This window comes from Caretta caretta, chromosome 2 (assembly GCF_965140235.1).
Source record: "Caretta caretta isolate rCarCar2 chromosome 2, rCarCar1.hap1, whole genome shotgun sequence".
Taxonomy (NCBI): Eukaryota; Metazoa; Chordata; order Testudines; family Cheloniidae; genus Caretta; species Caretta caretta.
In genome coordinates, this window is record NC_134207.1 from 162,282,502 (window position 1) to 162,301,442 (window position 18,941).

At 39.3% G+C, this 18,941-nt stretch overlaps 1 protein-coding gene across 4 annotated transcripts in view; it reads right to left on the reverse strand.

Annotated features, from left to right (window-relative positions):
• Positions 1-2,503: 2,503 nt before the first annotated feature.
• The window catches only part of RPRD1A (regulation of nuclear pre-mRNA domain containing 1A), a 68,041-nt gene continuing 51,603 nt past the window's right edge, over positions 2,504-18,941 (reverse strand). For 3 of the 4 annotated variants that reach the window (XM_048839290.2, XM_048839295.2, XM_048839297.2), the window contains one exon: positions 2,504-7,629. In XM_048839290.2, coding sequence (XP_048695247.1) covers positions 7,480-7,629 — 150 coding nt within the window. In that variant the 3' untranslated portion in view covers positions 2,504-7,479. The remainder of the gene's footprint in view (positions 7,630-18,941) is intronic. The other variant, XM_048839291.2, reaches the window with a different exon arrangement.

An 18,941-nucleotide genomic window follows, 5' to 3' on the forward strand; every position in this document is an offset into this window, starting at 1 on the left:
GTGCATCTGGCTTATTCTTATCCAATTAAAAACCAGTTTCCAACAAATACAAGTTGGTATATTTAAAAAAAAAACACATTTCAGGGAAGGCAGAGCTTCTTGCAAATCTTAGTTTTAATCTCATAAGGGCTGATAAGTATGTAATATTCATATGAATCTTCTGGAAATGGGTAATGTGACTGAAATACATCGTAGAAGTGATTTGGAAAGCCCTTCCTTCACTTTAGGCTTAACTAAAACATATGTAGGGTCAATTTTTAACAATTTTTCTGGTAACTATGCTTTTACAATGCATTGTGCTGTTTTTCCTCTCTGTAGGGCTCTGTATTTATTTACATGGGTCACTTTATGGCTTGTCCTCTGATGCCTTTACTAATTCTTTAGTTTTGTTGGGGAGAAAAATGTATATTGTAAAGCAGTATTTTAAAAGGGTTTGTGTTGTAAAATCTTAACTGTAAATAATTTTAATTTTTTTTCATAAGGTATGTGGTACTTTTGCATGCTGTGTGTAGGATTGAAACGTGACTATTTATATAATTAATATTGCCACTGTTAGACAATTGCAACAAATTTTATACAAAGTATGTTAGGTAAGGTATCAATGAAAAAGTCACAATCTATCATCTTTGGATCTAATGTGAAATCCCCTTATATCCCATTTCTCACCCATAACAATTTAACATTCAACACGAAGACTTTGTCCAAACCATGGGAATGGCCATGAGTACTAGGATGACTCCCAAATATGCCAACTTCTTCATGGGCCACATTGAGGAAGCATTTCTGGACAAGTACACCACAAAACCAATGAAATACCCGAGATACATCAATGATATTTTCTTTGGACAGATGACCTAAAGTTCATCGTAGATTTCCACCACAATTTCAACAACCACTCCCCCTTCTTTAAACTCTCTCTAGAACAGTCCTACATTAGCATCAACTTCCTGAACGCAACAATCAGCTTCAACCATGGAACCCTACAGACAAGAAACCCATAGTTCATCATACCTACCTTCACAGATCCAGTAACCACCCCAAACCCCCCAAGAAATTTATCTACAGCCAGATGCTCTCATACCACAGAATATGGTCTGAGGAGAAAGTCTGGGATATACACCTTAACACACTTAAAACTGCCTACACCAAACAAGGACACTCCACTAGAGAAGTAGATATACTTCATGGAATGGGCCACTCAAATACCTCAAGAAAACCTGCTTTAACAAATAAACCTCCCTGTTACAATTACAACCCATACTTGATGGGGTCCTCATCCTAAAGAAATCTTTCCTGAACCCCCTCTGTTGGCCTTCAAACAACCCTCCCAAGCTCATAATCAGAAGTAGCTCCACACAGACGAGGATACACCAACTGAAAACCACCAGATCCTTCCAGAACAACAGATGCAAAAACTGTACACATCAACAGCTACAATGATCAATAATCCCCATAACACACCTTTCAAGATCCATGTCTATATGTGCTTATCACAATATATGGTGTACCTTTTCCTGTGCACTAAATGCCCCAATAACAACTTAGTGGGTGAAATGAGACAATCAGTATGCTCCAAATGAACTCTCACAGAAAAACGATAAAAGAAAAACACCCTATCACCTGTGTGTGAACACTTTTCACAAAGCTATCATTATATCTGACCTCTCAATGCTCATCCTCAAAGGAAGCCTGCACAACACCTTCAAAAGAGAAGCCTGGGAGTTTACATTCATAACTTTCCTAGATGCTAAAAATCATGGGCTGAATATGGACACTGGATTTATGGTTTATTACAATAATCTGTAACCTACAAACCCCCTCCCAGCTATTTTTTCTCCCCATCCCATAACACCTCTCCTGTCATAGGAGTTAACTGGCCACTTAATACATATTTCAAAGGACAATTCAAGGTGAACTACATGTGCTAAACGATGTGTTCCATCTTGTACATTTCCCAGACCTGAGAAAAGCTCATCCTAAGATTGATAGCTTGTATCTTTCACCAATAGAAGTTAGTCCTGGCTATGACAACACTGCATATAAGAAAACAAAATGGTAACAGTAATCAGTTTGGTACAGTAATCATGCTTAAACTTTCTTCCATTTTGAGATATTCCCAGTTTCAGCAATTATTCCCAATTTTAAGTACAGGGAATCTCTCAAACTGGTAAATCTTTCAAAATGGAAGACACTAAAGTGTAATCATTGTCTTTTTATAATGGATTCTCCTGTTGCTTCAATGGATAACTTCTTTAGTTTTAAACAGTTTTTAGAGACACTCACCTCCAAACTATATATCTTTCCTTTAGAACAAATTCTACCCTCATTTAAAAGTGCCATTTCACTCAACTGAGAAAGAGTAATGTAACTATTCTAAACTAGCCACAGTCAAAATGGTGGTGCAGTTTTGGGTTACTCAGAACAATATATGGAGGTTATATATAGACATTTCAGAGAACATAGGTTGGGCATATAAGCATTAAATAATGTTGATTTACGATCATGTTTTTACAATGTTTTATTCTTTTAAATATGAAAACATTATACATTGAGGTGTTATTTAGAGGACAAATTACACAAGAATTACACCTTCTGTGAGCAGTGCACAATAATGAAACATTTTTACATTTCAAACATCTTTTCTTTCTTGTCAGTTTTCAACAAATGAGTAAATTTTTGTTGCAAACAAGTTACAAAGTGCTGTTATTGCATTTTTGCAAATTCCCACAAAAAAGGATCATGCTTACTAGGATACTTTTTAATGTAGTAAAGATTAAATCGGAATTAGACTTCTAAATAGTAAGATGGAGAAGCTGACGAAGATAATTTAACACACTGAGACAGGTTCAAAGACAGAATGGTCATTTTAAAAAAAGATAATCAATATTCCTATTAAGATTTTTTAAGTTGATTCTCTAAGAGTAAGTTGCTGACAGCCAGATCCTAACTGCTTTATTCCCACAAATAGTCAGTGGGAATATCAAGCATGAGAAAAGCAAGCAAGAATTAATCCCAAGTGTTTTTATTAATAGAAAACCAGCCCATCAAAAATAGTGCCATTGCAGCTGATTAACTCATCTTTCAGCGATAACTCTATAACTTTCTATTACCATATGTACTACAAGTTGAATTTCCGCCCAGCCAGAGGGCCAGTAAAAGGCCTATGCATGAGCTATATCCATTTAAATCCTCCACATGGTGCACAGGCTTTTTGATGGCCCTCTACGCAAGGATGAATTTTGGAGATCACTAGAGGACACATTTGCAGACACTGAAATTCATGGATGTTTTGCCACTGACTTCTAGATTTTAAAGCATGTAGCTTTCATTGTGTTGGGTGGGAGGGGGAAATCATGAAACGTTGACTGGTTTAATATATGAAAGGTTGAAGCTGGATGTAAAATAGACAAGCTAATGTTACTGACACCTATACATTAACTTTCTAGAGAGGAGGCAATTTATTTTTTTCAACAGTTACAATTCTTTTGTAACCAAGAATCTTAAACTTGTTTGTAAGATCACAAAAACATGGAGAATAGGCATTTTTAGATAGATTTTTTTATAAAATTTTACAACTATATCATTTTATCTTTAGTCGTTACTTCATGAGAGTAATCCCACTGACACCAGCAGAATTACCTGCAAATAGGTATTATTCATATGATTAAAGGCTGCAGGATTAGGTCCATGCTTTTTCACTAAAAACTCCTGATCACTATATAATATAACTGAGTAAATAAATGTGTCTCTCTCACTAGAAGGATCTAATTTTTTATGTTTAGAAAATGCTTCAATCTAGTATCCACCTTTCTTTGGGCAGGTCATTTGGATTTCAGTGCAATTGGGTCACATTACCAAAATACAATTTTATCCAGATTAGGTGACTACACCTCATTTTATCTACCTGGGAACAATCCTGTGCACAGGTATATATGCTACATTTTGGTACTTGAGAACTTAAGGATACCTGCCAACCCTATGGGGTTGCTGTTGTGTCTTACTATATTGTATGTCTCCTTCAGTGAATCTGGGAATGGTGTTACAGTATTAAAACTTCAAATTCATTGATACTGTGATGTCACTCCCATTGAAAACATAGACAGTTGGAGCACCATTCATCCACTACCATGAGATACTTTTAGTGACAAACAAGGAGCATTTTATCTCCCCGAAATTGTCTGTTTTCAAACTAATTTTGAGTGGCTATTAAAAAACCCCAAACAAACAAAGCACACCACAGAAGTAAAAGTTCCATGAGGCAAAAACATTAGCAGTGAGCTACAGCAAATTTTACCCGAAGAAAAGTATAGTTCTCAAACTTTCACTTTAAAATTATATCAACGTTAACGTTCACCTCAAGGAAAAGTTTGATTTTTTAAAATACATTTTTCCTAAACCTTGTCTTTAACCACTTCTAAATATACATCTATAGATACACGACAATATTACTAAAACTTAAGAGAATAACAGAGTGAAGTCAGTGTCTATTTTTTCTCTGTCCTTGAGGTGTTCAGTGCCGATTCTCCTTGACTTTTACACATTGATTTCTGCTCTTTTTCTGACTAAGGCAGGTGGAGAAGGAATGAATGTTTAAACTTTTTACAACAAAATATTTTAAAAATCCAGGCTCTAATCTTACAATGAACTCTACACCAGTGGAGCTCTATACGTAGTGACTTCAATGGCGGAGCTGTCCACCGGCTTTGGAACGAATTGAGACTACTGATTTGTTCTGTGCATTTATGATTCACGTGATAACTGATCTGATTTTTGGTTTTCATTTATAAGAAATTTTGTACTATGCTTTACAAAAGGAGAGTGCTTCTTTGCAGTAATAATGTGTGTACATACACATTTATATAGCTACATTTTTAATTGACTAGAACACATTTAAACCATGAAAGTCTTAACCTACATCTAATTTTCAAATAGTCTTCAACTTGAATGTACTTTTGAAAAGAGGATTATGGATATTTTTTACATACCTGACTCTGCTTACGAAAACATAGCTAGTTTCCTTTGTTCTAATTATGGTCCATATCCTTCCCACGCTGGTTTTCACTGTGGAATGATAAAATGAGTAGAAAGCCCACTCAGATGGCTATAAATCTGTTGAAGGCTGGTGAGCTCAGAGCATCGAGAATCTCACAACCCCTTAATCAGGTTTTTGGGTGGGAAACTCCCAGTGAAAACAACTCTACATAGCATCGTTTCCTTGCAAATTACAGGGTAAAGTGTGCAAAAATGAATGTCGATCCAGTCAGATTTAATTCCCAGAGGTTCCTACTTCATGCATGCAAACCTAAGAGGGACTTGAAGTGTTTTGGAGCCAGGTATGGGTTGAAAGGCCATGGCAGAAGCAGTCTAGATGGTATATTGTTAGAGAGGACAGGAAGAGTCCCAGGAAATGTCATGGAGAGTCTGGCCCTCTTTGTAAATACCCCATTCCTCTGTTACCTTCAGATGCACAGAGAAATGGGTGAAGGTCCAAACTCTCTGAGACCCCTCTGTGGGCTGCTAAACCCTATTCCAAAGTAATGATGCTGTGCAGAAACCCTGTAATTTCACTCCATAGATTTTTCCATCTAACTACAGCCCATTTGTGGTACTTTTTGCAAAAGAGGACTGTATGTACTTGTGTCCAAATATGAATATTTTTAAAAAGAAGGCTGTTATATCCTGCTGATCGTTAACAAGAATTCCAGGGCCTGGACCTACTGAAGTAAATGGCAAAACTTCCACTGACTTCAGTAGGGCCAGGATTTCACTCCAGGATTATACTGAGTCATCTCAGTCTATTTTATTTTAGAAACTACTGTTTTTAAGTGTGTAATGTGGGGTGAGGGGGTACAGTATTAATTGGCTGTAAAACTTTATTTTTGTTTACACTAATGTAAAAAGCTTTAGTTTGTATGACAAGTATGAGTAAAGGTGGATATTTGTTAATATTGCTATGAATGTTTACAATGAAAGAGCTTCTCTAGGCAAATTTCTTGCTAGAACACTTAAAAAAGCCTCACACGGTAAAACAAACTCAAACACTTGGGGTCAGATGTTCAAGGGTATTTAGGGCCCTACGGATGCTGCTAGGAGCCTAGGGGGATTTTCAAGAGCACCTACGTTCTTAACTCCTATTAATGGCGAGTAAGGCACTTTTGAAAATCCGACTAGGCATCTAGCTGCATCTTGAGGCTCCTAAATACCCTTAAACATCTGCCTCTTAGTGTTTTTAAAAGGCAAGGGGTAAACAACTTTATTTTCATAAGTTTAGTTACTCATATACAAATACCACATTTATACAGTGATAGAGTTTGTTTTTAAACATACATTCAGCAACATTTTTCTACAGTTTAATTCACACAGTGGCCTAGATTTTCTGGGAGAAAACCCCCTCCTTGTAAGAAAAGGAGACCAAGATCCAGAAGTTGTTTGCTGGGAGGCTTAGACACAGGGGACCTGTGGCACTCATTGGCCTCTCTGGACAGGCTTCTCCATGGGAGAGGATGCTTTGACCCAAAGTTTCCACAGACAACAAAATTCTACCTGTAGTATCATCATGCTGTGTAAGTAAAATGGTACTTGAGCACTTTCCAATTTTAATAATGGCCATTCAAAAATAGGTATGGTCCTGAGTAACCACCGCATACTATAGTTGAAGCTGTGGAATGACTTCACGTTTCAGGGATCAGGTTTGTTAATGGAGACGGATGTGGCAGAAAGGGGTTATTGTACAAAGAAGTGGTCCTTCAATTTAGAAACCGAGTTGTCAGGAAAAAAAGCATTTCTATTGTACTAATTAAAATATTTAGTTTTTATGCTGTATTTTTAATGTTTACTTTTAAATATTAAAATTAAGCACAATTTTGAGTCATTTAAGGTGTTCAATTTAACATGATTTATATTTTCCACTTTCAAAGTTGGTTAATAACATTTACTTTAAAATAAACCAATAGTTTTATTTGGGGGTGCGTAAATTAACTTAATAAATAACCAGTAACATCACACTCCACATAAAAATAAATTGCAGTCGTCTTCTTATAAACATAAGATTATGATTTCCATAATGTTCCATTGCCTCACTAGCCATTGAAATGTGGCAACTTAAATGTATACTTTGATTATATAGTGAACTACACTGAGTAGAGGGTGCATAAGAAAAATAAAGTGGAAACTTATCAGTTTCTTACAGGGCACCTGATCAAAATCTGTACAAAAGATATGAATATTTTAAGATAATTACCCATTTTTAACGTAATAATATACAGATGCCACCTTTTATAAATGTACCTATATGTTCACTTGCCAATAAAACAGTAAACAAACCAATATTTTAAACAATTCTTATAAATTATTTGGAGCTTTTTTTTTTTCCCCGCCACTCTCCAACAATGTACAAAAATAATACTACAGGACTATCAATCAGTCTGACCTACCCCTCACTCCACAGAAGAGCAGAGGCTATAGAAATAGAGGTTCTTATCAATCATCACTGTAGATGTCTCCAGCAAATGGTAGGTGCACATGACTGCCTGTGACATTGGGAAGTCGAGACAGATCAGGAAGGTTCTGGATGCGTGACCTGAGTTCTTTTCGCACCTGGGATACTCTGGCTAACTTACGCTTGTATTCCTGTAATGCAAAAGTAGTTGACATTAGATTATTTTCCAGTCACCGTTGCTTTCATGGTGGGATTTTCAAAATCTCATCCATAGTGTTTAACTGACATTTTGTTGACCCTTAAGCGAGTGAGGTCATGAAATGAGTTAGACAACCAGATATTTTCCAAGTAGGAAGAAGAAAAGGAGTACTTGTGGCACCTCAGAGACTAACAAATTTATTTGAGCATAAGCTTTCGTGAGATATAGCTCACTTCATCAGATGCAATCCTTCCACTCCATATAGCTAAATTCAGTGCCTCGCATAATGACAGGTTTCAGAGTAGCAGCCGTGTTAGTCTGTATTCGCAAAAAGAAAAGGAGTACTTGTGGCACCTTAGAGACTAACAAATTTATTTGAGCATAAGCTTTCGTGAGCTACAGCTCACTTCATTGGATTGCATTAATCAGAAAGCTTATGCTCAAATAAATAAATTTGTTAGTCTCTAAGGTGCCATAAGTACTCCTTTTCTTTTTGCGAATACAGACTAACACGGCTGCTACTCTGAAACCTTTCCAAGTAGAGTTTATCACCTACTGGAATCAGTGTTTGATTCCCAGACAGCTCAGGAATCACAACACAGCTCAAGAGATTGATTTAGTTCACTGTACATTTTGTTTTGGGGGCTTTTTCGTTGTCCTGTGACTATACAAAAACTAAACAAGGAGGATGCCAGTCTTAAATAATACAATTGTAGAAATGTCTACATGTGACTAATACCATGGGATTATTCTGAGATCATTTAATATGGTATTAAAGCATCTTGTGACTGATTGTCTTCTCACTTGCCCCATAACTCTACTGACATCCAGAAAGTTACTTGTCATTTACACTAGCAAGAGAGCTGCAGCTGGCTCAATTCCTTTCAATTAAAGCACTAGAAATGCCAAGCGAGATTGGCCAAATGTCAAAAATGGTTAGACTGAGGTACAGGGAAATTGAATGACTTGCCCAACGTGCCACTGGGAATTAGAGCAGAGCAAGAAGTAGAACCGAACATTCCTGGCTCCCTGCTGCGTTCTAAGCACTTTACAGCTCCTACATTAAAACACTGGCTGGCTCACTACAAAAGCAATTTTCCCTCTCTTGGTATTGACACTTCCTCATCAATTACTGGGGGTGGACCACATCCACCCTGATTGAATTGGCTCTGTCAACACTGGTTCTCCACTTGTAAGGTAACTCCCTTCTCTTCATGTGTCTGTATATTTATGCCTGCACCTGTAATTTTCACTCCATGCATCTGAAGAAGTGGGTTTTTTACCCACAAAAGCTTATGCCCAAATAAATCTGTTAGTCTTTAAGGTGCCACCTGACTCCTCGTTGTTTTTATGACCTTGTTAATACACCAATATGGATGGCAAGTAAACTGGCGTCAAAGAGAAATCCCAAGTTCCTAATTAGAAGTTAAACACATAGGTGCGAGGAGTTAACCTCAATATAATGAGACACGGAGATGAAATACTGGCCCTCAGCCCCAATAAACAAATCCTTTGTTTTGTTTATATTAATTGACACACAGTCACAGACCATCCAAAACGATGCATCAGGCAATGTGAGGTTCATGTAACCCAAAAGGGTCAGAAAACAAACATAGTTCTTAACGTCATCAAAGCAAAAGTGATCATTAGCAATTCAATCAGAGTCCCGTAAGGTACTAAATGCAGTACAAATAATAAATGATCTATAGTTAGGAATCAGAGCTTCAAAATTTGCTGACTCGATACAGAACAAAGCTGTATTCATATTACTATTTTCTATTATATGAATTATAAGAAAGCTCTATAGAATTGTATATCATTTGCTGAAAGGGGGGGGAAAAGAGAGTGGTCATATTTGTCCAGATCACCTTCGTTGGGAAGAGGCTCTGGAAGTGGAAAATGTAATCCTGATTGGGTCCTTTGGACACTACAGCAATATAATGTACTGTTCAATATTTTATGTTTCAGTAGTATCCATAGGTCCCAGTTGGATTGACTCTGTACACACACAGATACAAAGACATGGTCCTTTGCCAAATTATTTGTCTTTGTGAACAATAATCCTTATTCTTTCCTTTAATTTGAACGTCTGTGCCCCCTATGTCACCAAAGAGTTCTCAAGCATGTGTTCATGCATGCTGGACTAGAAACAAATGGAGATGAAAGCATAGGATTATCATCAGACTTTTAGATTTTAAGATCTTTGTGGCAATCTGTATAACATTTCATTGCATTAGGTTCACCAGTTTCAGAACACAAATGGCTAGAGGTCCAACACTAAGGTATCAGATTCTAAGGAGCTGACAGAAAGCTTGAAGCCAGTAGATTTGGCTTCAGTAATGATATAAAAATGATATAAAACAATGCAGGAGAGGTTCAATGAAATCCTATGCAAAACCAAACTGTCCAAAGGAGCTAAAAATTGGCAAAAAGCCTAACATCAATTAGCCTAACTATAAAATAATATTAATGGTAACCTTTCCTTAAAGAATGAGGAGTACTTATGGCACATTAGAGACTAACAAATTTATTTGAGCATAAGCTTTCGTGGGCTAAAACCCACTTCATCAGATGCATGCAGTAGAAAATACAGTAGGAAGAGATATTTATACACACAGAGAACATGAAAAAAATGGGTGTTGCCATACCAACTATAATGAGAGTTATCAGTTAAGGTGAGCTATTATCAGCAGAAGAAAAAAACCTCCTGTCGTGATAATCAGGATGGCCCATTTCCAACAGTTGACAAGAAGGTCTGAGTAACAGTAGGGGGAAAAATAAACATGGGGAAATAGTTTTACTTTGTGTAATAACCCATCCACTCTCAGTCTTTATTCAAGCCTAATTTAATGATGTCCACTTTGCAAATTAATTCCAATTCAGCAGTTTCTCGTTGGAGTCTGTTTTTGAAGTTTTTTTGTTGTAGTATTGAGACTCTCACAGATCTTGGGAGACAGGCCAGTCCTTGCTTACAGACAGCCCCCCAACCTGAAGCAAATACTCACCAGCAACCACACACCACACAACAAAAAAACTAACCCAGGAACTTATCATTGCAACAAAGCCCGTTGCCAACTGTGTCCACATATTTATTCAGGGGACAACATCAAAGGGCAAAATCACATCAGCCACACTATCAGAGGCTCTTTCACCTGCACATCTACCAATGTGACATATGCCATCATGTGCCAGCAATGCCCCTCTGCCAGGTACATTGGCCAAACTGGGCAGTCTCTACGTGAAAGAATAAATGGACACAAATCAGACGTCAAGAATGGTAACATTCAAAAACCAGTCGGAGAACACTTCAATCTCCCTGGTCAATCTCCCAGACCTAAAAGTCGCAATACTCCAACAAAAAAACTTCAAAAACAGACTCCAACGAGAAACTGCTGAATTGGAAGCGGCACAGGTTCCTTAGCAGGTTGCTTGACACAACACTAAAATTCCCTTCCACTTGTAACACAGCATTCCCGTATTAACATCCATCTCAGGAATATGTAACAGAAGCTTTTTCCATTATAAACCTCATGTAGAACTAGAATTTCCATTATGTAGAACAGATTTTACGAAGCAATAAATATTCTGGAATCCAATGACCTAATTTTTCATGTACTTGCCTAACACAGTCAACTAAAATTCTGAATTTGTCCAAAATGATCACAGGGATTTTGGGCGCCCAGCTTGGGATGGAGGCCAATTTTCAGAGCATACATGCTCAGCAGTTTCAGGAAAAACAACCCCAACGAAGCGGTTTCCAGTTGGGCAATCAAAATTGAGATATTCAAAATCACTAATCACTTTTGAAAATCTTGGCCTCTGTACTCTGAATGTTTCTACACAACTGCAGTCATCTAAGCATTCCTGGAGTGCTGTAAGATTGATAATAAACAAGCAAAATAAACTGTTACTAAACATATATATAATCATTTGCTATTTTATCATAGTAAATATTACGTAATGATGTGTACATATCCCTTGAGTGCTATCAGAGTGATATTCACAGATTCACAGATTCCAAGGCCAGAAGGAACCATTGTGCTCATCTAGTCTGACCTCCTGTATAACACAGGCCACAGAACTTCCCCAGAATAACTACTACAGCAGGGATCGGCAACCTTTGGCACACAGGCCACTTTGTTTACCTGCCGCGTCTGCAGGTTCAGCACGGGACAAGAGTTGCGCTAGCCACCACTTCCCGCAGCCCCCATTGGCCTGGGACGGCAAACCGCGGCCAGTAGGAGCTGCGATCGGCCGAACCTGCGGATGCGGCAGGTAAACATTGAAAGAGACGGGGTCCAGTGGAAAAATATATGTGATCATGTAATTATGACTGTATTATAATGCACATGAACAAGGAGGGGAGCAAATTAAGGTTGCATAGGCAACCTTAATTCTGACATTTCCTAACTTTTGAGTGCTTGACTTTGCAACCTTAATTATGTTGTTTTAAAGTAGGTTTTATGTGTGCAATTTCCTAGGTTTTTAAAAAACAAAATGAAAGAAAAAAACAAAACATAACAAACTAACCCCAAAATACCATCCTGTGGCATCATATTTACACTCACATGGACCATAAGCAGGCTTGAAGGAAACTTTCAATCCAGTACACAGACCTCTGCCACTGGAGCTAACAGAGTAACGGACAGCAATAGTAGGTTGCCATCCAGTGTGGAGCAGCACTAGAGGGAGATGAGACACTTTACCAGTAGGCCTCACAGATATTTCCTGACAGCAGAGGAATATTGAGACTCAGGAACTGGGGGTTCCATTCCATGCTTTGGAGAGGACTGTGCCCTAATGGGAAAAGACTCTTCTGCCCATTTCCCCCAAATGTAGCTCCTTCTGCCCCATCCCCTCCAATCCATCCTTGTCTCAGTCTTGTCTCCTTCATACGCTTGGCTCCTGGTCCAAGACCCATTTTCTTTATCTAGCCAGCACAATTTTCCACACCTCATGCTTACTCATCCGAGACGCAGTCATCTTACCCAGCAAGTCCTAGTCTCATCCCTCCAAACCCACCATTGTCCCAGCCCATGTCCACCCAACTCCCAGGCCCAGGCTCCTGTTTCCACTCTCCCCTACCGCCAGCGCCTTGTCCTCAGTCTCTGTGTCCAACCAGCCCCAGTTCCCCACTTCCCATCTTCTCATCCAATTTTTCCTTTTCTCTTACCCTGGCCTCCAGTCATTCCCTTCTTCACTGGCTGCCAGTTCCAACCTCACTCCCAGGCTCCTTGTCCAATTTCAGTGCCTCCCTCCCTCAGCTCCTTGTCCCACTCTTTGCCCAACTTGACCAAGTTCTCCTCCCAGATAACAGTTCCATCTCAGATCAGTTTCCCCTGCCCACAGGTTTTCATGCCCAGTCCCTCCCCAGGCTCCTCATCCAATTTCAATCTCCAACCCCCAACCAACAACTCAGTCTATCCCTCCCCTTCCTGTTTCCTTCACCAGATCCCAGTTGCAGTCTCTTTGTCCATCGAGTTGCAGATCCCCCAACCCCAGCTCCCAGTCACAATCGGCCCCAGCTACTAGTCTCTGTTTTCCTGCCCAGCCAGTTCCAGTCTCCCCTCACCCCAACTCCCAGTTCCAATTTCCCTATCCTCTCCCTGCTAGCCTTCAGTCCCCACTGCATTAGAATCCCACAGTATCTTCCTCCATGCTGCCTGGGCCAACCAAGTGTCATTGAGAGCACAGAAGAAACAGGCTCCCTGCTCTCAGTTCAGGGGCCCAGGTCTGGATCCAGCACAGCCTGCAGCAGTCCAAACTTACAAATGCAGAGGAAGCAGTGCTCATCCCTGGAGTGGAGTATGCTCAGTGTGGATGGAATCTTCAGGAATTTAGCTGTTCAAGTCTAAGAAGTCTCTACTAAGCATGTGTGAACTGAGGTTTTTTATAAAGTTTATAACTTTGTCAAATTTACTGCATGGGGTGCTAAAACGTCTCAAAGAAAAATCACCAGAGTATTTTATATTGGCAAAACAACATATTCTTCCTAACCTCATTCTCAGAAACAGCTGAATCATTCTGACAGAATTTTCCAAAAAAATTCAGCCTGAGGCAGACACCCGGCACAGAAAATTTCAGCCAAAATGGTTACAGCTTGGCAAAATTATAAGCAACTGAAAATAGGGTCTTCTAATGGGAAGTGTCAGGTAATCTTAATCATGGGGGGAGTTAGCTACCAGCTGTGCCTATAATATATTTACTAAAGCTTAGTCACACTTGCTGCACAATGATCTATGTTAATTTATAAAATGGATAGTATGCAAAGGGAACTGATTAGCTGCTGAAGGGTTGGACTATGCAGGCATCTGCTACAATTGCACATTCAGTGAAGGAAAACTGAAGTAATTTCAAGAAATGGGGTAGGAAGGCAGAGGCACAGTCATGTGACCAATAGCATTAAAATAGATCATAAGTAATCTCCTGGTTGTGACTGAGTTTGTCTCCTTTCCTATAGTTCTGTTATCTGTATTTTGAAGAGGTTATGCTAGTTAAGAATTTGGCTGTAAGTATAATCCCATACCCCAGAATGACAGGTTCCCAACAGATGCTTTTAATTTCATTAACTATTCAATCCTTGATCCCCTGCCAAAACCACCAGGAAGCTCTGAAACATCATAGTTAACACAGGATTAGTCATGGAAGACCAGTACGGAGTAAATGGGCTGGAACAGAGTATTAACGCTGATGCACTGTACAGTAAGAGACAGGTACAACAACCACTAAAAGTCAGCAAACTTTAGAATTGAGAGCAATGAAAAGGAAATTGCCTACAGCCTAAAGACAGCTTCCGAAATTTGTGACCTACTGACAATGGAGCCATTTAAAGAAAATGAATTTCTGAAAGCTAACATGGGCCATCTTAAAAATAGATTTGATATTAAAAATGATGAATTTGTTCTTCTCCTTTAGAAAAGTAGGTTTTCACAAACTTGTTTAAGAACAGTTGTGTGAAATACAGGCACAAACGTTTACTATATCTATTAGCTGAACTCTAAAATCGCACCTATCAGACATGTATACTTCATTTCAAAAGCCGTTGCCTGCAGGTTCTCATGAAGCACTTAATTCTACCCTGAGAGCCATGCACATAACTCTGACTTCAGCAAAGTTACGCTTGTGTGTCAAGTGCAAAATTTAGCCTCAGAACTTAAACTGAGCATTTAGCAGAGACAACTGTAGTACACTTGAAAGTAAGAAATTATATATTGTTCAAACAACATTCACTGTTGTGAAGAGAAAAAAAGAACCGAAGAAGCAATTAAGGTCACTAGTCAGAGAATTTATCCCTTAGTACCCAAGAAGCCTGATTTATGAAGTAACAATTTATATTTTCTCCCATTTAAATTAACCTGTGGACAACAGAGGAAGAGATGAAGAAAAGAGATGGACTGTCTTTTTCCAACAATATCCTTTTGACTCAAGGTGGGATATTTTAGGTTGAAATACATTTAACTGATTAAACTACCTCCTAAAGGGGTATGAATTTGTCCTTGGCTCTCTGCTATGGATATGCACCATTCTGTTTGCCTACGGGTAGCCATGCTGATGTCAATGCAGAGCTGATTTTACCAGTTTTGGGCAGGCCTCTCAAAACAAATTTTTGCTCCCTCCCACTCCCCTTTCTCTAAATCATAAATAATTCCTATCCATCATGAACATACTTCTGTGCACAATGACAGCCATAGGATTCTGGGAAGGTCAGTGAGAGAATCTGTTAGGGTTTCCTCCAATTAAACCAATACAGTGTATGTACAATAGGCTGTGTGGGAAATCTTTGTGTCATCACTAACCCTTTACTCCAGGTAAAACAGAGCCAGCTGTTTGTGCTGATGTCTATGCAAAATTACCAATATATCGAAAAAAGTTTCAAGAAAAAATTCTCAAAATAGGCCAGGGCCTGGGTGCCACCAGACCCCCAGCTACTAAAAGATTGTGTGTGTGCACTCAGGTAAATGTTACCACTTACGGTACTCCAGAAGACTGGAAAAGGGCAAATATAGTGCCAATCTATAAAAAGGGAAATAAGGACAACCCAGGGAATTACAGACCAGTCAACTTAATTTCTGTACCCAGAAAGATAATGGAGCAAATAATTAAGCAATCAATTTGCAAACATCTAGAAGAGAATAAGGTGATAAATAACAGTCTGCATGGATTTGTCAAGAACAAATCCTGTCAAACCAACCTGATAGAAAAAAAAAAGAAAGCTTTCTTTAACTTCTGAGGATAGGACAAGAAGCAATGGGCTTAAATTGCAGCAAGGGAGGTTTAGGTTGGACATTAGGAAAAAATTCCTATCAGGGTGGTTAAGCAGTGGAATAAATGACCTAGGGAGGTTGTGGAATACCCATCATTGGAGATTTTTAAGAGCAGGTTATACAAACACCTGTCAGGAATGGTCTAGATAGTATTTTGTCCTGCCATGAGTTCAGGGGACTCAACTAGATGACCTCTCAAGGTCCATTCCAGTCCTATGATTCTATGATTACACACATTACCTAACAATAATGACCTCATTGATGAATAGGTTGATATATCTCCATTTTACGTGAAGGGATAGCAAGGCAGAAGGGTTCATTTCACCTTGATTTTCAATGATGATGAGCATCCTCAATCCCGTTTACTTCAGAGGCAGATATGGATGCTGAACATCTCTAAAAATCAGACTATAAATAGGGCCCTACCAAATTCACAGCTATGAAAAACGCATCTCGGACCGTGAAATCTGGTCTCCCCCTGTGAAATCTGGTCTTTTGGATGCTTTTACCCTATGTTATACAGATTTAATGGGGGAGACCAGCGTTTCTCAATTTGGGTGTGCTGACTCAGAAGGGAGTGGCAGGGGGGTCACGCTATTTTAGGGGGGTTGCGGTATTGCCACCCTTACTTCTGCGCCGCCTTCAGAGCTGGGCGGCTGGAGGATGGCTGCTGTTGGCTGGGTGTCTAGCTATGAAGGCAGCACCTCACCACCAGCAGCGCAGAAGAAAGGGTGGCAATACCACACCGTGCCATCCTTACTTCTGTGCTGCAGCTGGCTCTGCCTTCAGAGCTGGGCTCCCGGCCAGCAGCCCTTGCTCTCCAGCTGCACAGCTCTTAAGGAAGCACAAAAAGGTAGCAGTAGCTCAAACCCCTCAGCCTACAATAACCTTGCAACACCCCACACACAACACTCCTTTTTAGGTCAGGACCCCTACAATTACAACACTGAAATTTCAGATTTAAATAGCTGAAATCATGAAATGTATTATTTTTAAAATCCTGTGACCATGAAATTGACCAAAATGGACTGTGAATTTGGTATGGCCCTAACTATAAATGATTTCTATTTCTGTGTGCAAAGCAAATAGGGTTTGGCCTATTTTAAATCTGATTATTGCTATCCTATTTCCCCTTTCAGGAGCACAAATCAGTGCCCTTAGGGACTCTGATGTAACTGATTCTTCAGCTTTTTAAAACTTAGAGTTTGGCTAGGGGCACTGTCCAAAGCCATATTCTGATTAGCTAGATGAACCATTTTGATGACATCTCACACATGCATCGAGGGACAAATCCAGGTGTCTAAGGGGAGGGAAGGGAGCCTTTCATCAGGCCACACAGCAGCTGCAGAGCTCTTCCAAAGAGGCTGCCCTAGCCCACTGACTGAAGTAGGCTCTGTGCTGGGAGTATGAGAGAAAGGTGGGAAGGAAGGGAGGTACTACACAACAGCAACAGATCCCCTGGCTCAACCATTCCTTCAGTCTGCTCCCTCCTCCCCACTACTGCTATATATATGCTACTAAATAGGAGCTATGCTCCATGCATGGGATACATGTCTCTCATATGGACCTCTGCAGTCACTGCACCAGTTCCACAGCTATCAAGGCAGAGGCAGGATTTGTGCCGAATTCCCAACTGTGCCTTGTTCCCCTCCTTGAAAATAAAACCACTATCCTTAATGTTAAATTCAAATATAAGAGAGCTGTAGATGGTGCAGGTAAAGACAGGCAGCTAGGAGAGGGCAGGCCACACATCATAATTTTACACTCTCCTCGCCTTGGCCCAAAGTGTCAAGTTGACCTTTCAGAAGCAGTTTGCGCATATCCAGCCACTTTAACCTCACTTCCTGTTGGAACCACTAAACTGGGAGCTGTTCAATAGACTGAATTTTGTTTTTACAGCACAAGATGGGATAAAAGTGGCTGCTGAACCATAAACTACTGATGGAAGTGCAACTGAACCTTTAGGGATATAAAGGAGGAGGAAAGGTCCAAACAGCATAAGGAATTTTAAAAGGAGAAAGGAAAGTGGAAAAAAAAATGAAAATATATTCAAAAGAGCAGGGAAAGTGTGTTTATAACTTTTTCCCCAACTATTTTCTCTCATTCTTGTACTATTAACCATTTCCCCAAAACACACCTTAACTAGGCAATAACGGCCTGCTCAGGCACATCCTGTTGTGGCTTCCAGCTATATTAAAGAGGGTACAGGTTACAGATTAGGGATCATTTTAAAAACAGTGCTATTTTTCATTATTGGAATTTTTAAATCTTTCATCTACAAAAATGTTGTTGGTCAAAGTTTGGTGCAAGAGAGCAGAGGAAGGTCACTACAGAGCGCACAACAGATACACAAACACACTGGTTATAAATATGCCGAATTCAATGCAGATGTAAGCGGGTGAACTTCCAATGAATTCAAAGGCTTGCCAGCAGTGAATGTAGCCCAACGCTTGTAGAACGGTCTACATGCCATGAAGGATATCTTCGGAAACGTGAGTAGTTCAATATACAATGGCTTTGCTGCTATGGAGTTCTAATTTAATGTTTCTCCGTCAATAGTAGATGACCAGCTACTTTTGGCTTGTTAACAAGTCTTTACAATAACTTTGACCTTCCCAGTTTAGTAAAGGCTTTGGAATCTCCTGTGGTTGAACTTGGTTGTTTCTTGGTTTGTAGGTTTTGATATAGACTCATCCTTGGGGATGATCTGGCCTTTGAAGAACAGGCTTATTATGGCAATACAACAAAATTAGATATTGTTCAGTGTTTTTATTGTTATGATTCTTCACAGTGTTCATAAAAGTGTACTTCAACAGACATTTCAAAGACCAAAAAATAGGCCCACGGTAAGGGAAAATTATTTAGTCCCTTTGAAAGCCATGCATCTGAATGTTAACAAAAAAAGTGACTATGCAGTAGGGGGAAACAAATTATATATCTGTTTGTGAAATGTAGTATTATAAAGATGTTCTTGATAAGCAGATCTCATACATTCATAAAATAATTAAGTGATCATTCTGAAATGTCATCCAGAAATGAA